The 21,039-nt window shown below is 35.7% G+C and overlaps 2 protein-coding genes across 4 annotated transcripts in view; one reads left to right on the forward strand and one right to left on the reverse strand.

Moving 5' to 3' along the window:
- The window catches only part of FBXO40 (F-box protein 40), a 79,352-nt gene that overhangs the window by 53,925 nt on the left and 4,388 nt on the right, over positions 1 to 21,039 (reverse strand). The window contains exon 2 of the mRNA XM_054700529.1: positions 12,967 to 13,045. The gene's annotated coding sequence lies outside the window, so the exon portion shown is untranslated. The remainder of the gene's footprint in view (positions 1 to 12,966; positions 13,046 to 21,039) is intronic.
- POLQ (DNA polymerase theta) overlaps positions 1 to 21,039 on the forward strand; it is a 78,757-nt gene that overhangs the window by 17,396 nt on the left and 40,322 nt on the right. For all 3 annotated transcript variants that reach the window (XR_008553861.1, XM_037525468.2, XM_037525471.1), the window contains exons 10-19: positions 1,609 to 1,751; positions 3,575 to 3,779; positions 4,101 to 4,243; positions 6,157 to 6,350; positions 7,207 to 7,331; positions 8,548 to 8,791; positions 10,830 to 13,945; positions 15,228 to 15,371; positions 16,665 to 16,861; positions 18,468 to 18,708. Coding sequence is in view for 2 of the 3 variants with exons in the window: in XM_037525468.2 (XP_037381365.1) it covers positions 1,609 to 1,751; positions 3,575 to 3,779; positions 4,101 to 4,243; positions 6,157 to 6,350; positions 7,207 to 7,331; positions 8,548 to 8,791; positions 10,830 to 13,945; positions 15,228 to 15,371; positions 16,665 to 16,861; positions 18,468 to 18,708 (4,752 nt within the window). In the remaining variant the exon portion in view is untranslated. The remainder of the gene's footprint in view (positions 1 to 1,608; positions 1,752 to 3,574; positions 3,780 to 4,100; positions 4,244 to 6,156; positions 6,351 to 7,206; positions 7,332 to 8,547; positions 8,792 to 10,829; positions 13,946 to 15,227; positions 15,372 to 16,664; positions 16,862 to 18,467; positions 18,709 to 21,039) is intronic.

Here is a 21,039-nt window from a genome sequence, read left to right on the forward strand (position 1 = left end):
ATAATGGTATCAGTATTATGCTAATCGAGCTGATTTATCACAATAGCTAAAAGATGATTTTTAATTTCCAGTACATAGCCTGTTTAGTGCTAATGAAAGGAGTATTTTCATGGGTATTAGTTCTGCTTAGGTGACTGGTCTCAGTTCAGAGATGCTGTCAGCTGGGAAGCACTCACACTTTGGAAATAGGAACTTCACATACTACCTTTCATATACTATATCTTAATTGATATTGGCTATGAAAATATCTTTATTTTCCTATTTTGTCTCAACAAGTAATGGCTAATATTACCAGTAATCCAAACAAAAGTTTCATCTAAAGGAATAAGGAAGAGGCTTATATGAATTAAATATAAAGATAATAGCAAATACTATTTTTAACCTGCTACCTCATTCTCAGTGTGACTAAATTGCTGAGTCTTCTAATATTAAAATACTTTAGGGGGCCTCTCTGGTGGCCTAGGGGTTAAGTCTCAGCGCTATCACTAAGGCCTGAATTCAATCCCTGGCCAGGGAGCTAACCCACATATGGCACAGCAGACCTCTCCTGTCTCACCACTGCTCCCCTCAGCAGTGTATTTCAGTAGATCTGCCTGTTTTGCTCCCCACTCTGCCTCTGGTGAATCCTCTCACCCCCTGCACCTCTGGCTTAGACCCCAGTTCTAAATCAATCAATCAGTCGGTCAATCTCGAGCATAGTGCTGAAGTGCTATTTAAATAGTGTTTATAAATGATGTGCCCTATTGAGAAAATACATGTACTAGGTAAGTTTTGTTCAGCCATCAAATATAGCACCTTTGGCTGTGAATTCAATGTTGGTAAATATTAAATAAGGTGTCTTTAAATAGAAACACATATAAAATAAGATTTTCATATTGACTGATTAATAAAAATGTAGTGACTAAAGGTTTGCAGAAAGTTAACCGTGTATTTCCTTTGTATCAGTGGTTCATTGTTCCTTAATTCAGTGTTTATGGTGATTTTATAGAACATAACTACTGCAAATAATTAGAATCAACTACATTATTGGTGACTGGATTAGTTAGACTATAAGCTCACTGCTAAAACCAAATCATTTCTTTTCTATCATGAGCCCTTGCATGGCTTTATTAAAGTTACGGGAAATTTCAAACTTTTTCTGCAGGAGTCAACACAATAGGTGCTTTAACAAAGTAGAAGTTAATTACTTCTTCTGTAACTATGAAATTGTGAGTAATCTGGAGCTGATACAGTGACTCCTATGACAGGGACCTAGTCTTCTAGTTTGGTTTTCCACATTCAGCAATATCATTTCTATGCTGTGATATATCTACTCCAGTCTTTGTCATCACATCCACATTTCAGCTCTTAGGAAGAGAAGATGGAAAAGCAAAGAGCATATTTCCTTTCAAGGGCACATCTCAGAAGTTGTGCATAGTATTTCTCCTCACTGATTTCCTTCAACCCAAAGTTCAGAAAATAAAAATGTTAGTGATAATCTATGACCATAACAATCACTGTCACTGTTATCTCCTTTTAGATAAATTTGATAATTTAAATTCTATTTAGCCATATCTTTTGGAAATGTGTTGGGGTTTTTGCTAGTGATGTTTTTGTTTTTTGTTGTAGGTGAGAGCATCTTAATTTGTAAGAACTCTGAGAAATCAAAAGGCATAGCTCTACTTCAGGGATCTCTAAAACCTGTTCACAGCTGTCTAAGAAGACAAGAAGGAGATGAAGTCACTGCTAGCATGATTCGAGCTATTCTGGAGGTAAGAGAGGGTTCCTTAAATTACCATTTGTTCTCTTGTATCTATAATACAATGGTAAAATTTTTGTATATGAAAAGTCTTAGTTTTGTATTTCTTTATGAGATTATATTTATAACTTCGTACATCTGTATCTTTCTTTGTTTTATATAGTTATTTCCTAAAGTTTTAAAACTAGTGCTGTATTAATTTCAAAAGTGGATTAAAACCCAAATGCCAGATAGTTCTTTTTATTTTTAGCTATTTTTTATTTTCTGAATATTTGAAACTGGTAATAAAAATGAACCCTAGTTCCTCACTTCAGATATTACCTGTTGACATAAAACTCAAATTACAAATATATAAGATTAGAAGTTTCAGATAACAGGGAAAGCTCATTTTCAGATAAAGTGAAAATGAAAACTTTTGCTCAGATCCTCAAGGTAACTCCTTTAAATGGTTCATGTACTTATCTAGAAAAGTTTTCTATTCATATACATGCATGCCTTGATACTAGTTTCAGTATTGATGCAGGGAATACTGGTACCTGTACTTAACATTCTTAATTTGTTTCCCTTTAGTCTCATTTTGGAAAAAGAGTAAATAATTGACTATATAGGAATAGTAACGATATAGAAATTATATCCTGAATTAAGGAACCTCTGGTGGTGCAGGGGGTTAAGACAAAGCATTATGAAGCTATCCGCAGCCACTGCAGCATGAGTTCTATCCCCTGCCAGGGAGATGACCCACATGGTGCAGCAGACCTCTTCTGTCTTGCCTGCTGCTCCCCTCAGCAGTGTATTTCAGTCAATCTGCCTGTTCTTTTCCCCACTCTGTCTCTGGTGAATCCTCTCACCCTCCCAACCCTACCTCTGGCCTCTACCACAGTTCTTGTATGCATAAATAAATAAATCTTTAAAAAAAAATTTGTCACTCTCAACAGACTGTTAAACTATTTTTTGATTTCCTGCTAAATCAGATTTTTTTGGTTACCTACTAAGATAAAAAGCAAAATGTACATAGACATTTATCCAGCAGATTTACATGTAGGATTTTATCTGTGGCTATATTCCTGAAGTTATATCAAATTAAATATGCAAGAAGGTTTTTTATAGCATTGTTAATATAATAAACTGGAAATAATCAAAATACATTAAGATTAAGTAAATCTTTGTAAAACTATGCTTTGTGCTTAGTAAAACAAATGAGATGGCTCTGTTCAGGGTGGCTTAGTTTGTTTTTAATACATAATACATTAATGATGGCAAGAGACAAATTAGTAATAAATATAATAGACCAGCTGTAGGGATATGATATTTACAAGACACATTCACTTTTTCTACACCTACTTCTACCCCATGCTTGGGTGGGAAGTGTAGTCCATACTAGCACTTCTGAGTGCCCACATATTTGAGAAGGATGATAAGATTTGATTTGGTTCATGGGCATTAGCCATCAGTACCTCCCTTATGTATGTTGTTAGTTTCTGCATTTCAGATAAATATTCATTGATTTCATTTATGAGAAAACATTGTGTCTATGAGTGATGATGGAAGAATTATTAATTAAGAATTAATAAGATGATAAGATTTGATTTGGTTCATGGTCATTAGCCATCAGTACCTCCCTTATGTATGTTGTTAGTTTCTGCATTTCAGATAAATATTCATTGATTTCATTTATGAGAAAACATTGTGTCTATGAGTGATGATGGAAGAATTAATAAAGAGTCTGTACATTAAGATACTGAAAATATTTTAAGAAAACCAAATCATTTCTTTTCTATCATGAGCCCCTGCATGGCTTTATTAAAGTTACAGGAAATTTCAAACTTTTTCTGTCAGATAATAGTTGGTGGAGTGGCAAATACATCACAAGATATGCAAACTTATGCTTCTTGCACATTTTTGGCTGCAAGTATGAAAGAAGGGAAGCAGGAGATTAAAAAAAATCAAGATGCAAATCAACTTGGAGCAATCGAGGCCTGTGTCATGTGGCTGCTAGAAAATGAATTCATCCAGATTACTGAAGTTAGTGATGGAAAAGAAGGTAATTATTTACTTCTTTGTTACAATTTACTCCCTTTTTCATTTTTAAGACTGCTTAGTAAAATGAAAATTAACTTTTCAAATAGTGTAAAAAGAAACTGATTTTTCAAGCAGTCTATCAGCTTATTTTTGGTAAGTTAGTGTGGTGTTAAGCAACATTAGACAATTAGTAGTGTGCTCACAAATCCCATACATTGGGCAAGATTCTCTTTGTAAAATTTATTACACACTAAAAGGTTAATTACAAAATATAGACAGTGTTGTTTTTTTTTTTAATTTTTAACATTTGTTCCTTTATTTACCCACACCACTCCCAAACCAGGAAGAATGTACCATCCAACACATCTTGGTTCAGCAACTCTTTCTTCCTCATTGTCTCCAACTGATACTTTAGACATTTTTGCTGACCTCCAAAGAGCAATGAAGGGCTTTGTTTTAGAGAATGATCTACATATTGTCTATCTGGTAAGCTGTTTTCTTTGTTATTGTATTTGTGAAAACAGGGAAAAATTACATTTATAGAAATTTCATCATCAAAGATACTTTAAAGGAACATCTTGTCTATTTCCCTTGACAAGGGTTGTCATGGGGGAATAAAGCTAAAACAGGTTTTTTTAAAAAGTAATGACCTAAATGTGTAATCACCTTTTAATCTATTTGCCTGCCTGTTTTCTTCAACCTCCTTTCAAAGATTTGAGGTGACTTATAGAAAAGCATATATTTTATTACATATAAGACAATAACAAAGGACAATGATATATCAGGAAATTAAAGCTAAGAGCATATGTAAAACTTAAAACAAAGGCTGCTGCATAACATGTACATCATTAAGTCATGTGTAGTTGCTATGATTAACTTTATTCTGGGCTTTCTAGCAACTACAGCTTAAATCCTGGACATTTAGATAATGTGGCAAATATAAATATTGATTCCTCCTTCCTTCCTCTCCTATTTTTCTGGTGTTTTTCCTGGAAATCATATAAAATACTTAAGATTATAATGAATGTCAGAATATTGATACTGAAGTATCTATGGTTAAAGTTCTTGGATTCTGTAAATCAGTTTTGTAATTTTAGTGGTCTCTTCATTTTGTCCTGGCTGTGAGTTTTTTGTTTTTTTTTTTTTAACAAAATATTCCAATAATTTAGTGGCCGAGGAAGAAGAAATCAATACAGCTACTATCCAACAAAAAAGCTATTTTTTTTTTTTTGTATGCACAGAAATTCATAATACTCATAATTCTCAGTTGGTAGGTCTGGCTTATGTATGTGCTCATCATATCCTCTTTATGTCAGAGAAGAGTACAACAGCACTGCCAAGATGTATCTGAGCAGCATATAGCAAAACAAAAGATTGAACTCCCCCCACAGAACCCCCTTTAAAAAGAAGAATTTGCTTATTACGAAGTCACATTTTCCATTTGATAGTCATCAATGCTTGAGGGTTATCTAGTGTAATCCCTCTTCTAAGAATGAGTGCAGAAGGAGAACATATAGTTCAGGGGTGTCCCTTCAGTGAGCAGATAGAGGAACATGCTAAAGACCTCTCATCCATTTTGGACAAGCATGGATATACAGAAAAGGATTATTGCCAGCTTGTATTCTTTCACAGTATTATCTTTGCGTTTCAAAACTTGGAATTGTCTTTGATGTCGTTGGTGTGAGTTTTGTATTCCATATGGTGTTGGGAGGTAAGTTAAGCACTTCCTGAAGCAGATTCATGCTTTGGTTGCTTGGTTGTTTTATTCCCTATTGAAAGAATGTCCTCAAATCTGACAGAGACCACAGCCCCATAGATCACCACCTCTACCATGAACTGTCTCCCCAACATGGCCAGGATGAGATTCTCCTATCAATGGGATGATCCTCCCATTTGATCATCCTCACACTTGGTTTAATCCCTTCTTTGAAGAGATGGACATCACTGGCCTGCTAGCTCCCATGGAACATATCATGTGGCTGTAAAGCCTTCAGGACTGGTCCCAGGAGGCAAAGGTGCCCATCTGTTCATAGTTATGTGAGTGGTTGAGACTGCCAGTGCTTCTCCTGGAGTACCAGATAGTGTAGCTGTCCTATAGGTGATGCTCAGCTGGTCCAGACCTTCCTCTTGCTGCTGCTCTGACTCTTGTCTCAGTCTGTTTTTTTTTTTCTTATCACCTTTCTGTATACTGATCTCTTCATTCTGATCATGGTCCCCCTATTAAATTTGTTGTTTATTCTCTTGGCACTAACATAACCCTGTTATTTCTTTTGAAGTTTCCATGTAAATCAGGTATTACCGCATTTTGAAAATTTTCTAAATAATAGGGCTTTTGTTTTCACTATGAAGTTTACGTTTGGTAGTAGTTTTAACTGACTTTTGACCTTTCTTCCCTTTAGGTTACACCTATGTTTGAGGATTGGCTTACTATTGATTGGTATCAATATTTCTGTTTATGGGAGAAGTTGCCAACATCTATGAAACGGGTGGCAGAGCTAGTGGGAGTTGAAGAAAGGTTCTTGGCCCACTGTGTGAAAGGAAAAGTAGTAGCCAGAACTGAGAGACAGCACCGGCAAATGGCTATTCATAAAAGGTAAAGATCATGGAGCCTGGACTAGCCTCGATGTTCAGTATATTGTCACTTTGTTATTAAGATCAAAGTTTTGGCTGAGAATAGTAAAAATTCTCAATTTCCTGTATTTACTGAATTTATTGATATTTTAGTTTTTCCTTGCAACTTACAGTTTAGAAGCCTTTATGTATGAAGACCTCAGCATTTAATTACTTCATTTCCTTACATAAGATGTAAATCAGAGCTGCCAATTTTTTGTGGCTTCGTTCAAAGATATGCTTTGTATCATCCTTAGAAGTGATTCATTAACAATAACGAAGAGCAATTAAGAGATTCAGATGGGGAAATTGCACAGCTTTTACGTCTTTAAAGAAACAAAATGAAATTATTTTTATTAAAGCTTTAGTCTATTATATTGCAACATAATCAAGTAGATATATTTTTAAGGATTTATTTACTTGGATTATTTGTGACTGTACTCTTCAAATCAAAACTAGTTTTAATAATTCTTTCATTTTATCAAAGTATGATTAGATGATCATCTAACTGTGTACTAAATGTTCTTTAAAATTTTGTGTTATTACTTTACTTGAACCAAGTGTTATTTCTTGAAATTAGTACTAAAAATGGAGGAATAATTTTTGTTATACAGATATTAGTTTCTGCTGTAGTACTTACCGATGTATATCAGAATTTACTTTATAAGCCTTAAGCCCAGTCTTTGCCCACTATTTCTGTATCCCATTGGTACTCTTTCCAGAGTTTATAAATTTCCTCTTTTGCCTTTTTGGTTTTTAGTTGTTTCATAATATGCTTTGTAACTTCCATAGTAGATATGAGTGGTCACTAACCATACTTTTGGTGATTTACTTTCCAGGTTTTTCACCAGTCTTGTGCTATTAGATTTAATCAGTGAAGTTCCCTTAAAGGAAATTAATCGGAAATATGGATGCAATCGTGGACAGATTCAGTCTTTACAACAGTCAGCTGCTATTTATGCAGGTCAGTTAAGCAAGGGTTTCCACATTTATTTCAGACCCTGGTTTGAGTTCAAATTAAAATTTATTTTTTTCAAATAACACTATTGTAGACTCCTTAAAGTGAAGGGATCCTGTCAAGTGATAATTTTGTATAGTCCATGTCATCATCAGAACATCTAAAACAGTGGTTCTTTTTTGTTTTTATTCTTGTTTTCCCTCTTGTCTGTCACAAGAAGAAATGGACACAGACTTTTGATTAGACAAGGTCTCACTTTTTCTAATCAGATTATTGATTAGTACTTGTTATTGAGGAGAAGGATACAAATGGATAGGTATTTCTACTGTTCTAAATACTATCTCTTCTTTAAGGAAACACTGGTCTCTTCATAAAAATTAAACCCATGTCCTTTAAGCTTAGGCAGGCAGGGTTGGATTTTACCAAGAAATCCTTGTAAGTCCTGAGAAAAAAAAACTTTGGGCTCTCAGGTTATATGTGAAGGAGGTTTCTTTGTAATTGTGTGTGCAAATAAGAGTATGGAGGGAAAGATGGGAGTAGTGGATGGTAAGATGGGAGAGACTTACCCTTCAACTTATTAGCACCAAAGAGCTCAGATTGCCTCTAGAGTTAATGTTCTCACAGAAAAATGCTTTTCTTAATGTCTTGCCACTTGGCTGCTCTGGCCTGTTTAATTCAGAGGATATAGCTGTTGAGTTGGGAAGTCTGTACTATGTAATGTTACATATTAATGATACTTAATTTTTAAAAAAAACACATAGAAGAAATTATCAATAGAAGCTTCACCCTTTGTAGTTTGCTTAACATTTAAATATTTAAATTAGCTCTCTTATTTTCCTTTAGGTGAAAAGAATTCCTTGCCTGTTTTTAATAGTTCTTTCTTGCTTAAAAATTAAAGGAACTGAGAGAGTAAGAGAGAGGAATGAACTAGGATGAGGACTTTTTGTTTGTATGATGTTTATGTACTCTGCCTCAATTTTTTTTGAATGTTAAGTTCATGATTAAGAGTAAGTGAGGTGACATTTAATATGTTTATACATTAACTGGCCAAATTGACCCTTAATATGGTCTGCTCTCCTGTTAACTTACATCCTCAGACCTGTTAAACTTTATAGTTCTTTAGGGAGAAAAAGAAACAATGAAACAAAAGTATATCAAATAAAAATGGGAAAACTGTCTATAAGGAAATGTTAATTCAGTAAATATTCTATGAATATTTTAGGCATGATTACAGTATTTTCCAACCGCCTGGGCTGGCACAACATGGAACTACTACTTTCCCAATTTCAGAAGCGTCTTACATTTGGTATTCAAAGGGAGCTATGTGACCTGATCCGGGTGTCCTTACTTAATGCACAACGAGCCAGGGTCCTATACGCGTCTGGTTTTCTTACGGTGGCAGATCTTGCCAGAGCAAATATTGCTGAAGTAGAGACTGTTCTGAAAAATGCTGTGCCTTTTAAAAGGTAAGAAACTTCTGTCCACATGGGGTTAGTAAATGAAAAATCATGTCTGTAAATAGATAGATTATTGTATTAAAATAATTTTCTCTTAGGTAATACTTTGATATACTTTGTGTAAATGGAAGAGCTGTGGCTACTTTTCCCCTCTTAAGGATTACTTTTTATTTTGTGTATTTTAAAAATTTCATTACCTAACAGGCTTTTCTAAAAGTATCATAGTTTTTTTCTAGAAAGATTGAGTAAAGGAAAGTTACCAATGCTCTCTGTTTTGTTGGATTTTGATTTTCATTAAACACTCAGGGCTCAACTTATACTTTCATAGGCAAGAACACTTTACTATGTACCCATTTTGAATATTCTCTGGAACACTAATCCCTCAAAAACAGTTTGTGGAAACAGGATTCCTTGACTAGTGTGTGTGTCTGTGTGACAAATTCATTGAATGGGCTGGACTCAGCATATTATCAAAGAATAGTTATTTTCTCAGCCACTGTTCTTTTAACTCACTCTTACAAGAAATGTCATCCTGATCCTGTAACTGTTTAGGTACTTTCAGGTATTAACACTTCTATTTTCAGGTATTAAAATTTTGTCTAAGTTAAAGCATCCCTATAATTTCTAGTTCAATGAGTCTTCCTTTTCTCTCAGTTTAGGCCTAACATAGACTGTGAAACTTATAATGTACATGAGAGGGAAGGGGGGCATAGTTAAAAGCCAGAACCACCTTACACTATGGGCTCTGCTTCCTGCATTCCAGCATATACAGCTCCATCAGCCTCTGGTGGAGCATGCACTTTAGCCAGCATACTGTCGGGGCATAGCTACAACCCCTGTCTAGATTTTGAAGGATGGAATCACCTGGAGCCTTAGGTATGCAACCCAAGCAGAGGACTCCTGCATAGGAGGTTTCTGAGGTATCCCCATTGATTTGGCCACCTCTGTGACCCAAGACCAGAAGAGCAACTGGGTCTGGTTTTTTTTTACCTTGGGTTGTGCCTCTGGCTAGAGTCTACCTACAGTATGCTTTAAACCCACTCTAAAGGTGTTGATCTCCTCTAGAGCCTCCAATTTTTTTTTCACAGAATCTTTGGATAAATTCATTCTTGCTCAGAGAAATATACTGATAACAGGTTCTGGAGGTGAAAAAATTCAGGTGTGGGAGTATCTCTATGGTAACTGCATACCACATATCACACTTAACTTTTCCAGGGAGTCTTCTGAAGGCAGTGCATGTTTTTAAGAACTTAATTGGAAGAAAAGTATTAGCACATTTTGGAATCTCGTCTGTATTATGCTAAGGCTGTGATTGCCATAACTATGCCACTTCTGAAATTCCAGAACCTTTGTTGATTATGTGCCTCCTCATTTGGCGTACTGAGATACACTATTACTTCTGGAGTTTTCTTATCAAAAATGTAACATGAAGTCAATCATGAATAAACACCAAGCAAACCTAAATTGGGATACATTCCTCAAAATAATTGGATAGTATTCTTCAACCATCAATGACATAAAAAAGACAGGAGCTGCTTCTAATTAAAGGAGGCTAAAGAGATATGACAACTAAATGTACCACCTGATTCTAGATTGGATTAGAGAAAGAACATAAGCAGAATGATTGGTAAAACTGGAGTAAGATATATAGATTATATGTAGTATTGTAATAATATTTTTCATTTTCTAAATTGAAACTGGTATATTTGGCAACTGGCCACCTTTCCTTTTAGTATTTGGTATATAAGTGTTAGAAAACTAGCACTGGGGCCTCCCTGGTGGCACAGGGGTTATAGTCTCAGTGCTATCAAATCTATCACCAGCCTCTAGGGCATGAGTTGGCTTCTTTCCAGAGAGATAACCCACATGGCACAGCAGATCTCTCCTGTCTCGCCTGCTGCTCCCCTCAGCAGTGTATTTCAGTGGATCTGCCTATTCTGCTCCCCACTCTCTTTCTTGTGAATCCTCTCACTGCCCCCCACCTTGGCCTACATCCCAGTTGTATGAAAGAATGAATCTATTTCTTTTCCTATTTTATTTTTTACAGTGCCCGAAAGGCAGTGGATGAGGAAGAGGAAGCAGCTGAAGAACGACGGAACATGCGAACGATTTGGGTGACTGGCAGAAAAGGGTTAACTGAAAGGGAAGCGGCAGCTCTAATAGTGGAAGAAGCCAATGTGATTCTGCAGCAGGACTTAGTTGAAATGGGAGTACAATGGAATATACATTCCCTTTTAAAATCTAATACACAGTCAATGCTTAGCAGTGAGTCAGAAGAAAAGGAACAAACAGTTATGCCCCAAACTAAGCGTTCTTGTAAAAAATTAATATCAAAGAAAAACAGTCACAGCCTAGTTCATGATTCTTCTGTTAAGCATTCATTAAATACAGTGCAAGATTTAGATAAAAGTAGAGAGCACACAAATTCCTTTTGTTATAAGTTCCAAGATGGGGATCAAGAACATCAGGTATATTCCATTTCCAGAGCAAGAAAAAGGACTTCTTTGGGTGTAAATAAAGAGAAGCTAGGAACCTCTGTGAATGAGAGAAAAACAAGCACTAAAAAAGTTGGTCAGACTCTCTCATCTGAAAAAACAAAAAATGAAACTTTGAATTTTAGTTCACAAAAGATGAGTACAACCTTTCAATTCCTGAAACAGAAAAATCATCTGAAACCGTCCAGAAACAATAGCCCTGAGAAAGACACTGGATTGTATAGAATTGGTTTACAAGAACAGAGCATGTCTAATATTATTTGTTATGAAAATTCATTTACCAAAGATGAAAAGACTGTGAGCTTTAGAAGTCCAGAGCCATTTGCTAAAAATGTATCTTTCTGTGCTGAGGAAAAATATAGCAAAACATCTTTTCCATCACAAGCAGAGCAAAGTTTTTCACAAAATAGAAAAACAACCAATAATATTCTTGTGGAACATTTTATCATAGAACCCCAGAATAAATCAGTGACTTGTCAAGCCACTAATGTGGTTAGTGAAAGTGGAAGAGAATTAGCTGTTGTAGAGACAGAAAAAATAAGCAAAGCACTAAAACAAAATGATTCAAGAAACCAGTATGTTTGTATGAAAGACCATGACTTCCATCCCATTAACCAGTGCCCGGGAAAGCATTCTGATAAACAGATAAACACATGCATCAAAGAGAAAAAAATACTAGAGAGACAAATGCCCTATAAGACACTTGTGAGTAATTATGAAAATAGAGACTCAAATGATAGCAAATATGAAAGTATAAAATTTAATGCTGAGGAAAATAAGTCAAATATTTTCCAGGTACTAGAAGATAAAATAAGCAGCACTGAGATAACCAATGGATTGCTTCTATCCTCTGGAGCATTTGGCAAATCAGGAGGCCAGCATGAAAATTTTCTAAATATCTGCAGAATACAAGAAAAAACAGATACTTGTGCAGCAAACAAAGCTAAAAATAATCATGCTTCTGACTTAAGTTTAGTTCTCTGTGATTTTGAAGATAGTTTCTATCTGGATACTCAGTCAGAGAAAATAATACAACAGATAACAACTGAAAATATCAAAGAATTAACTAAGGACACCAACCTGTCAATAGCGGTGATGCAAGAAAGCTTAGGCCAACAGAATTCAATGAACTCTTTACAGAATGGAATTCACAATACTTTTCCTGGTCAACAACTGTTTCCAGGAATGAGGAATATAGATCATTTGAAAGTTAACAATATAGGTAATATGGAACCAAGTACTAATTCACATGAGGTTGATAGCCGGACTCCAAAAAGCCCCATTTTTCTTTCTCCAATACTATTGGGAGAAAATGGTTCTTGTTTCAAAGGGAATGAACTTTCTGTTACTGACTCCCAATTAAATAGTTTTCTTCAAGGTTATCAAACACAAGAAGCTGTGAAACCAATTATACCTCCAGTTCCTCAAGAGAGTACCCCCAATGGTATAGAAGTAGAATGTTTGCCAGTTCCTGAAACAAGTTTGAATTTGAGTGATAGTTTACTATTTGATAGTTTCAGTGACAACTGCCCACTAAAAGAACAACCACTTGATGTACAAGCAATAAAACCTCTTCCTTCTGAAATAAAATCAACCCATTACAGTGATTCTTTGTGCATACAACCAGAAGACCCAATAAAACAATCAAATATGAATGAGAATCAAGATAATCATCAACAGTTAACTTACCACAGTGATGAGTCTCTTATATTTTCAGAAATGGATTCTACTCAGATGGTTGAAGTTTTGGACAATGTAGCTATATTTCCTGTCCAAGAGAAACATAATACTGCAGTATCTCTTCCAGCAGTAGAATTCAGTGACCCAACAATTCTAGAAAATGATTATTCCCAAAGAGAAGTAATTGGAGAGAAAGATGGAAGTTCTCAAAAACACAAGTTTACTGGGATAAGGCAAAATAATTCATTGATATGGTCAGGGACATCAATTGACTTAAGTCCAGGACTACAAAGGATTTTAGATAAAGTGTCCAGTCCTCTAGGAAATGAAAAGCTAAAATTAGCCACTATAAACTTGTCTAATTTGAATGGAAAAAATGTGGAGCTAAATGACAAACAAGAAGTGATTTCAAATTTGGAGCCAAATCAAGTGCATGGAATTTCATTTTCCCCTAATATTGAAGTAAAAAGCAAGACTGAGGCAATCCAGACCAATCCCATTCACAGTGAATCCTCATTTCTGTTGCCTTGTGAAGAAAATGGTGTCATTGATGAAAATGGTCTCATTCCTCCCACACCTACTCCAGCATCTGCTTCTAAGCTGGTATTTCCAGGTATTCTTGGAACATCTTCCTTAAAACCTAAAAAATCTAGTAACATTTTACAACTTGGTGAAAAAAATTTTTCATGTGGCTCAGATATTAAAACCCATGATATAAGTCCAGAGAGAAGAAATATCTTCAAAGCTGACAGTCCTGCTAGAGATAGAAGTTTTTCATGGCATCTGTCACAGGATGGATCACAGTTAATGCCATCCTCATGCAGTTCAGAAAGTTTGACTATAATTGATGTAGCAAGTAACCAAACTCTCTTTCAAACATTCATTAAGGAATGGCAGTGCAAGAAGCGATTTTCCATCTCACTAGCTTGTGAAAAGATCAGTAATTTGACATCTTCTAAAAGTTCTATTGGCAGTAGATTTAAACAAGGTAAGACTTAACTTTCAGTTTTTTCATTTCTATGTAAAACAGTGCACTTAGATGGGACTAGACTTTTTAGTACTGGATATTAAATGTAATAAATTTATTCAAAATTTAGTACATTTATTCTACATGGGTTTACATATAGAGCAACTTTGTTATTCGGTCCTACTAGACTAATAATTGCTTGGCTGCGTAGGTGGGAGAGCTTGAGCACAGAGACTGGGAATACTGAAAAAATGCAGACCATCAGGGCCTCCCCTGGTGGTGCAGCGGTTGGGTGGTGAGGCTGCCTGCAGCCTCTGCAGCGCCAGTTCGATCCCCGGCCACCGGTGAGGGTCCCACAAAAAAAAAAAAAAAAATGCAAACCATCAGAGCACTGCTCTTCCTCTGGCTGATTCAGTATTGTACCTGGGGGGTCTATTAGACCTGCCTGCCTCCTTCCAAGTAGGCCCGAGAGCCCAGAATTGAATCTTTTGGTCAAATGCCATAAATAGCTCAGCCTTCATGACAGTAAGGATTCTGTATCAAGAGAAACAGCAGTGGTCTGCTTGACAACTTGTTGTGGAAATCAGAAATTTGATCAGCTTACTTAAATTTCCGTATTTGTTCATAAAGGTTTTTTAATTCATGAACACGTTAATATCAAAGTTTATGTGTTGATTAGACTTTTGGTGTTGACTACTATTTTATATTTTTTCATTCAACAAACAAAATTCCTGCACATTTTCTGTGCTAGAGGTTAGAGGGATAAAAACGTTCACTTAACTTTAACAAATATGCACCAGATATGTTCCAGGTATTGGGAATATAATTATAAATAAGAAAATCTAGTTCTTGATGTCTTTGTAAAATCAGTGATATATTATTTTAGAAAAAATGTTGACTTCAAATACAAACCCATACTTAGTTCTTCACTAAGAAGTAAGATTCTTGATTTTTCTAGAGTTTCTTAGCTTTAAAAATTACTGAATTTGCTATAAATTTTTTGTAGTGTACGAAAAGTCTTCTGTTTGAGATACAGAAATTCAAAGTAGTTTTTAAATTTAATTTCCATTTTAGTCATTATTATAAATCTTTTGTATTTTAAGAAATCTTTGGTAGATCATTCATAATGACAGTTAATTGATGGGAAGCCTGGAATAATCTTATGTACAGCTCAAAAATATTATCCAAATAATGTATATTTTAGGAATCTGGAAATTTTGTCAGACAGATTTTTATTATCTTGTTAATGTTCATTGTACTGAACTTATACTTTTTAAATGTATTTCACTTTTGATTTACTTAGTTGATTCATCTCAGAAAACCCCTGTTAGAAATGATGGATTTCCTGTTAATGGTTGTGATGACCTCTTGGTGGTTGGGCTAGCAATATGCTGGGGTGGAAGAGATGCCTATTATCTTTCACTGGAAACAGAGCAAAAGCATTCTGGTAAGTAATTTCTATATTACCAAGTCACCATAATGTACTCTCTTAATGTACGCCCTATTAAGATGACTTATTGAGGATTTCCTGGTAATTATCTAGAATTTTTTTTAGGATTAAAGTAATTTTTCTTTTTGCATAGTGGCAAGTGTATACATTATTTCATATGTTAACTAAAAGGAATGTTTTTAGAAGCACCACTTTTAACTCTCTTCCACTTGTCACATTTGGGCTATTAATGCCTTGCTTTTTCTTGGGCTAATGGAGCCTCAGGATTTCCTGGCCGCCTTCATGGTTGGCTATTGCAGATTAGATCCTCACTTTTTTTTTTTAGAAATTTTTTTCTCCAGTTGACTGGTTCTGAAACTCATCTAGAGGCAGTGATGAGCTAGACATCTGTAGTAGTTCAATCACATAACCTTTGGATAAGTCATTGGAATTGAATGGATTGGTTTCGAAATAACTTACTATCTTTTTATGGTTACTGGGTATTTAACCTGGTTGATTGGTTTTAGACAGAAACAGAATTAGTTTGGAAACATTTTAAAGGATGCCATATAATATTTGTTCCTCAGTACGCTTTAAATATTTTCAGTTGTTTTTCAGGAATATGTCTTGTGGTAAGTTACTTTAACTTATATTTCTTTTTGGATGTAAAATTATATGTTAATTTAAATCTTCTTTTAAAAGGAATTTCTTAAAATTCATTTCAAAATTCCTTTTGTATCTTTTTTTTTAAAGATTTATTCATTTATGTATGTATTTATTTATACAAGCACTGGGTACAGTCAGAAGCGCGGGAGGGTGAGAGAATTCACCAGAGCCAGAGCAGGGAGCAGAGCAGGCAGAAGGACCGAAGTACACTGCTGAGGGGAGCAGCGGGCAGCAGGACATGCAGGACCCTCCTCCGGTGGCCGGGGAGCAGCCGGGGATCGAACTGGAGCTGCAGAGGCTGCGGGCAGCTTCGCAACCCAGCGCTCAACCGCTGCGCCACCGGGGAGGCCCGCCTTTTGTATCTTTAACTCCTTATTTGGAGGACTGTAATTTTATTTTTAGGCATCTTAATATTTAGAATTTTCTCCCTAATAATTAATTAGAACATTGTAAATCACCTATGCCGAATCATGATTTTTAAATTATGACGTGCTTTATCTACATAGCCAATATGACCTGAATTAGAACATGTTGAGTTATTGTTACATAGAACTAGACCCTTAGGCTTCTGAGTCCTGTTCAGTCTTTCCACTAAAAATTGCTGCTTCAAATTAATACATGTAATTTTTGTTGTTGTTGTTAAAGAAATTAGTGCCAGTTTGGTCCCTCCTTCTCTGGATCCAAGCCTGACTGTGAAAGACAGACTGTGGCACCTTCAATCCTGTTTTCAAAAGGAATCTGATAAAGAAAGTTCTGTTATCATCTATGACTTCATCCAGAACTATAAAATTCTCCTTCTGTCTTGTGGTATCTCCCTGGAACAAAGTTATGAAGATCCTAAGGTTCCATGTCTTGTTTATATTTTATGTATTTAAAAAAATTTTTTTAATGTTAAGGTTAATTAATGACTTGCTGTTTATCTCCAACAAGTAAGTTTTTTCAGCTTAACTGTTTAAAAGTAGTTATTTCCTTATGCAGTAATGTCATTCTATCCAGAACAGAATATTATATACCAGATGTCTCTGTAGATTAAAAAAAATCATTAATTCTAAGCACGAATGTTCATTTCATATCATTCTTCAGAAAATAAAAATAATTATTTTGGTCATAAGTTCTACATTTTCTATCTCATAGTAAATTAGACTTAAAAGGAGAATTATCAGATTTATGATGTATTTATGATATCTAATATCAGGTGTTTCAAATATCCATGAAGATAGAGGCAGAAATAGGAAAAATGTGTAGACACAAGGCAAAAAATAGTAGTTGGGACAAATAATAGTAGTTAGCGAGGGATAGATTTACCTTATTAGCCTGTAAGAACTTTTCTAGATAATAACATAGTAAGATACATCAAAGTGATGACTCTGAGTTATTAAGGATTTGTTACAATATATACTTAACAGTATAATACATTTTCAGAAGGCATTTATGTACAGTATCATAACCCTCAAAGAGAGACCATTTCCCTTCCTCTTCATTGATACAGGATACATATCACGTATGGAATATTAACTTATAATTAAGGAATGATACTATTTGTTTGTAGTATCATTTTTATTTTAGTTCCTTTAGCTTTTTTATGCAAAGATTTTCAAAGGCAGTATCAGATAAATTATCCTATCCTAGCTATCAACCCAGGCTTGTTTTACGTTTGAATAACATGTAGCCTCTAAACTGACCATCACTGGTAATAAAGGTTGTCACTTAATTTTGATGTTCCAGAGTCCAAAATGAAAATACGGGTACAAAGTACCTCAGATTTATATAGTACTCTTTTGCATAAACTACTTGAATTATTCCATAATTGATAATATAGTATTTTTGAAGAAGACAGACTACTTATAAAATTTAACTTTTATAAAAACATTTGCTTATTTTTAGATCAGACTGTCTTAATTCAATATCGCCCTATAAAACTGCATTCTTAACCTACAAAATAAATAAGTCATATAGTAATTGTTAGAATTTAGAGTAGAACTAAATCCAGTGTTGGTTTCTTATATCTAGTATTAGAACCACAGCTTTTCTGGTCTCATGGGACAGCTAAAAATAGCCATCAAGTGACCAGTTGGATGGTGCTAGTTATAGCTTCTCATCCTCAGGCGATATCAACTCTGGATTTGAAATTTTAATGATAAACATTTATGTCTTACTTCTTCTGTTGTTGAAAGAATTAAATAAATCTAAGACTGTATAGATTCTATTATAGTTATCTAGCCAAAATTAACTCTAGTGCAGGAGAGGCCATCTGTGTTTTCAGAAACATGATTTCAGTTAGTTGAGAGGCACTTGGTTTTCAAGAATCTTCTTACCCCCACCCCCATACCTCTGGCCTATACCCCAGTTCTTCTGTGCAACAAATAAATAAATAAATCTTTAAAAAATAATAAGAATGCAGAAATGTCTTGAAAAACAAGAAAATATCTTACTTGTTCTTCCATTCAGGTGGCATGCTGGTTACTAGATCCAGATTCTACAGAGCCTACTCTTCACAGCATAGTTACCAGTTTTATTCCCAATGAGCTTCCACTCCTAGAGGGGATAGAGACTGGCCAAGGAATTCAAAGCCTGGGACTGAATGTGAGCACTGAACATTCTGGGCGATACAGAGCATCTGTTGAGGCTATTCTCATCTTTAATGCTATGAATCAACTCAATTATTTGTTGAAGAAGGAAAACCTTCAAGGTAAAGTTAAAGTTCCTGGACATTTTTATGTTATAAACTGAGAATATTTCTGTATTTAGCTACAGCTCTACTTTTGTTTTTTGTTTTTTTTTTTTGTTGAAAATTGCATATTTTATTTTTTTTTTAATATTAAATTTTATTTTTATATTCCCCCATACAATTGCAAACGCCCCATTCTGACCCCAATCCTTCCCCTCCCGCCCCCACCCCCCAAAAAGTGTCTCTGGTTCATAGTTTTTTGTTGATTTTAATTTTCACTTTCTTTTTTTTTTTTATTTTTTTTTTTTTTTTATAGAGGCATGTTTTATTTATTTATTTATTTGTTTGTTTGTTTTGTTTATACATGCACTGGGCACAGTCAGAAGCGCGGGAGGGTGAGAGAATTCACCAGAGCCAGAGCGGGGAGCAGAGCAGGCAGAAGGACCGAAGGACACTGCTGAGGGGAGCAGCGGGCGGCAGGAGAGGTCTGCGCGCCATGTGGGACCCTCCTCCGGTGGCCGGGGAGCAGCCGGGGATCGAACCGGCGCCGCAGAGGCCGCGGGCAGCTTCGCAACCCAGCGCTCAACCGCTGCGCCACCAGGGAGGCCCAATTTTCACTTTCTTATATTCATTTTCCTGGTCCCTTATTTAAGTTTTCTAGATTCCTGCTATGAGTGAGACCATCCGGTATTTTTCTTTTTCTTTTTGGCTAATTTCGCTGAGCATGATCCCTTCCAGCGCCATCCATGTTGCTGCAAATTGCATGTGTTTATCTTTTTTGAATGCTGAGTAATATTCCATGGTATATATGTACCACATCTTCTTGATCCAGTCATCTATTTTTGGGCATTTGGGTTGTTTCCAAAGCTTAGCTATTGTAAACAGTGCTGCTATAAACATAGGGGTGCAGGTGCTCTTTGGAATTGATGTTTCTGTGTCCTTTGGGTAAATACCTAGGAGTGGAATTGCTGGATCATATGGAAGCTCTATGTTTAGTAGGTCCAGAAATCTCCACATAGCTCTCCATAGTGGTTGGACCAGTTTGCACTCCCACCAACAGTGCAGAAGAGTTCCTTTTTCTCCACATCCTCGCCAACATTTGTTGTTGCTAGTTTTTTTAATATGTGCCATTCTCACTGGTGTGAGATGGTATCTCATGGTAGTTTTGATTTGCATTTCCCTGATTACAAGTGATGTTGAACATTTTTTCATATGTCTGTTGGCCATTTGCATTTCCTCTTCAGAGAAGTTTCTTTTTAGCTCTTCTGCCCATTTTTTGACTGGATTATTTTCTTTGTTGTTGCTGAGTCTCATCAGCTCTTTGCAGATTTTTGTGATCAGTCCTTTATCATTAGTGTTGGGTGCAAAAATGTTCTCCCAGTTGGTGGGGTTTCTCTTTGTTTTTGTTATTGTCTCTTTTGCTGTGCAGAAGCTCTTTAATTTGATGTAGTCCCAGCTGTTTATCTTTGTCTTCACTATCACTGTTTTGGGTGATGTGTCTGTAAAGATGTCTTTGATGTGCAAATCCCGTAGTGTTTCGCCTGTATTTCCTTCTATGTATTTTATGGTTTCAGGTCTTATGTCTAGTTCTTTAATCCATTTTGAGTTGATTTTTGTGTATGGTGTGAGGTAGTGGTCAAGCTTCATTCTTTTGCATGTAGCGACCCAGTTTTCCCAGCACCATTTATTGAACAAACTTTCTTTGCTCCAAAGCATAGTCTTTGCTCCTTTGTCAAAGATTAGTTGACCATAAATCTGTGGGTTTATTTCTGGATTTTCTATTCGATTCCATTGGTCTGTATGTCTGTTCTTGTTCCAATACCATGCAGTTTTGATGATTATGGCTTTGTCGTATAGTTTGAAGTCTGGGAGTGTGATGCCTCCATTTCCTTCTTTTTTTTTCAGTAGTACAGCTCTACTTTTGGCTTCTCTAGTGCAAGTGGTCAGCAAACTTTTTTTGGTACCAGGTCAGGTAGTAAATCTTTTTGGCTTTGTGACCCAGACATTTTTCTATCACAGATACTAAACTCTGACATTAGATCATGAAAGTAGCCATAGGCAGGCCTCCCTGGTGGCGCAAGGGGTTAAGCACTGCACTATGAAGCAATCCGCAGCCTCTGCAGCATGAGTTCGAACACCGGCCCACCAGGGAGCAACCCATATGGCGCAGTGGACCTCTCCTGACTTGCCCAGTGCTCCCCTCAGCAGTGTACCTTGGTCAATCTGCCTGTTCTGTTTCCTACTGTTTTTTGGTGAATCCTCTCACCCCCGCATCTCTGGCATGTACCCCAGCTCTTGTATGCATAAATAAATATTTAAAAAAAAAAAAAAAAAGAGGGGGCCCCCTGGTGG

The sequence above is a fragment of the Talpa occidentalis genome, unplaced genomic scaffold (genome assembly GCF_014898055.3).
Source record: "Talpa occidentalis isolate TD23 unplaced genomic scaffold, MPIMG_talOcc4v2.1 talOcc4.4, whole genome shotgun sequence".
Classification (NCBI taxonomy): Eukaryota; Metazoa; Chordata; class Mammalia; order Eulipotyphla; family Talpidae; genus Talpa; species Talpa occidentalis.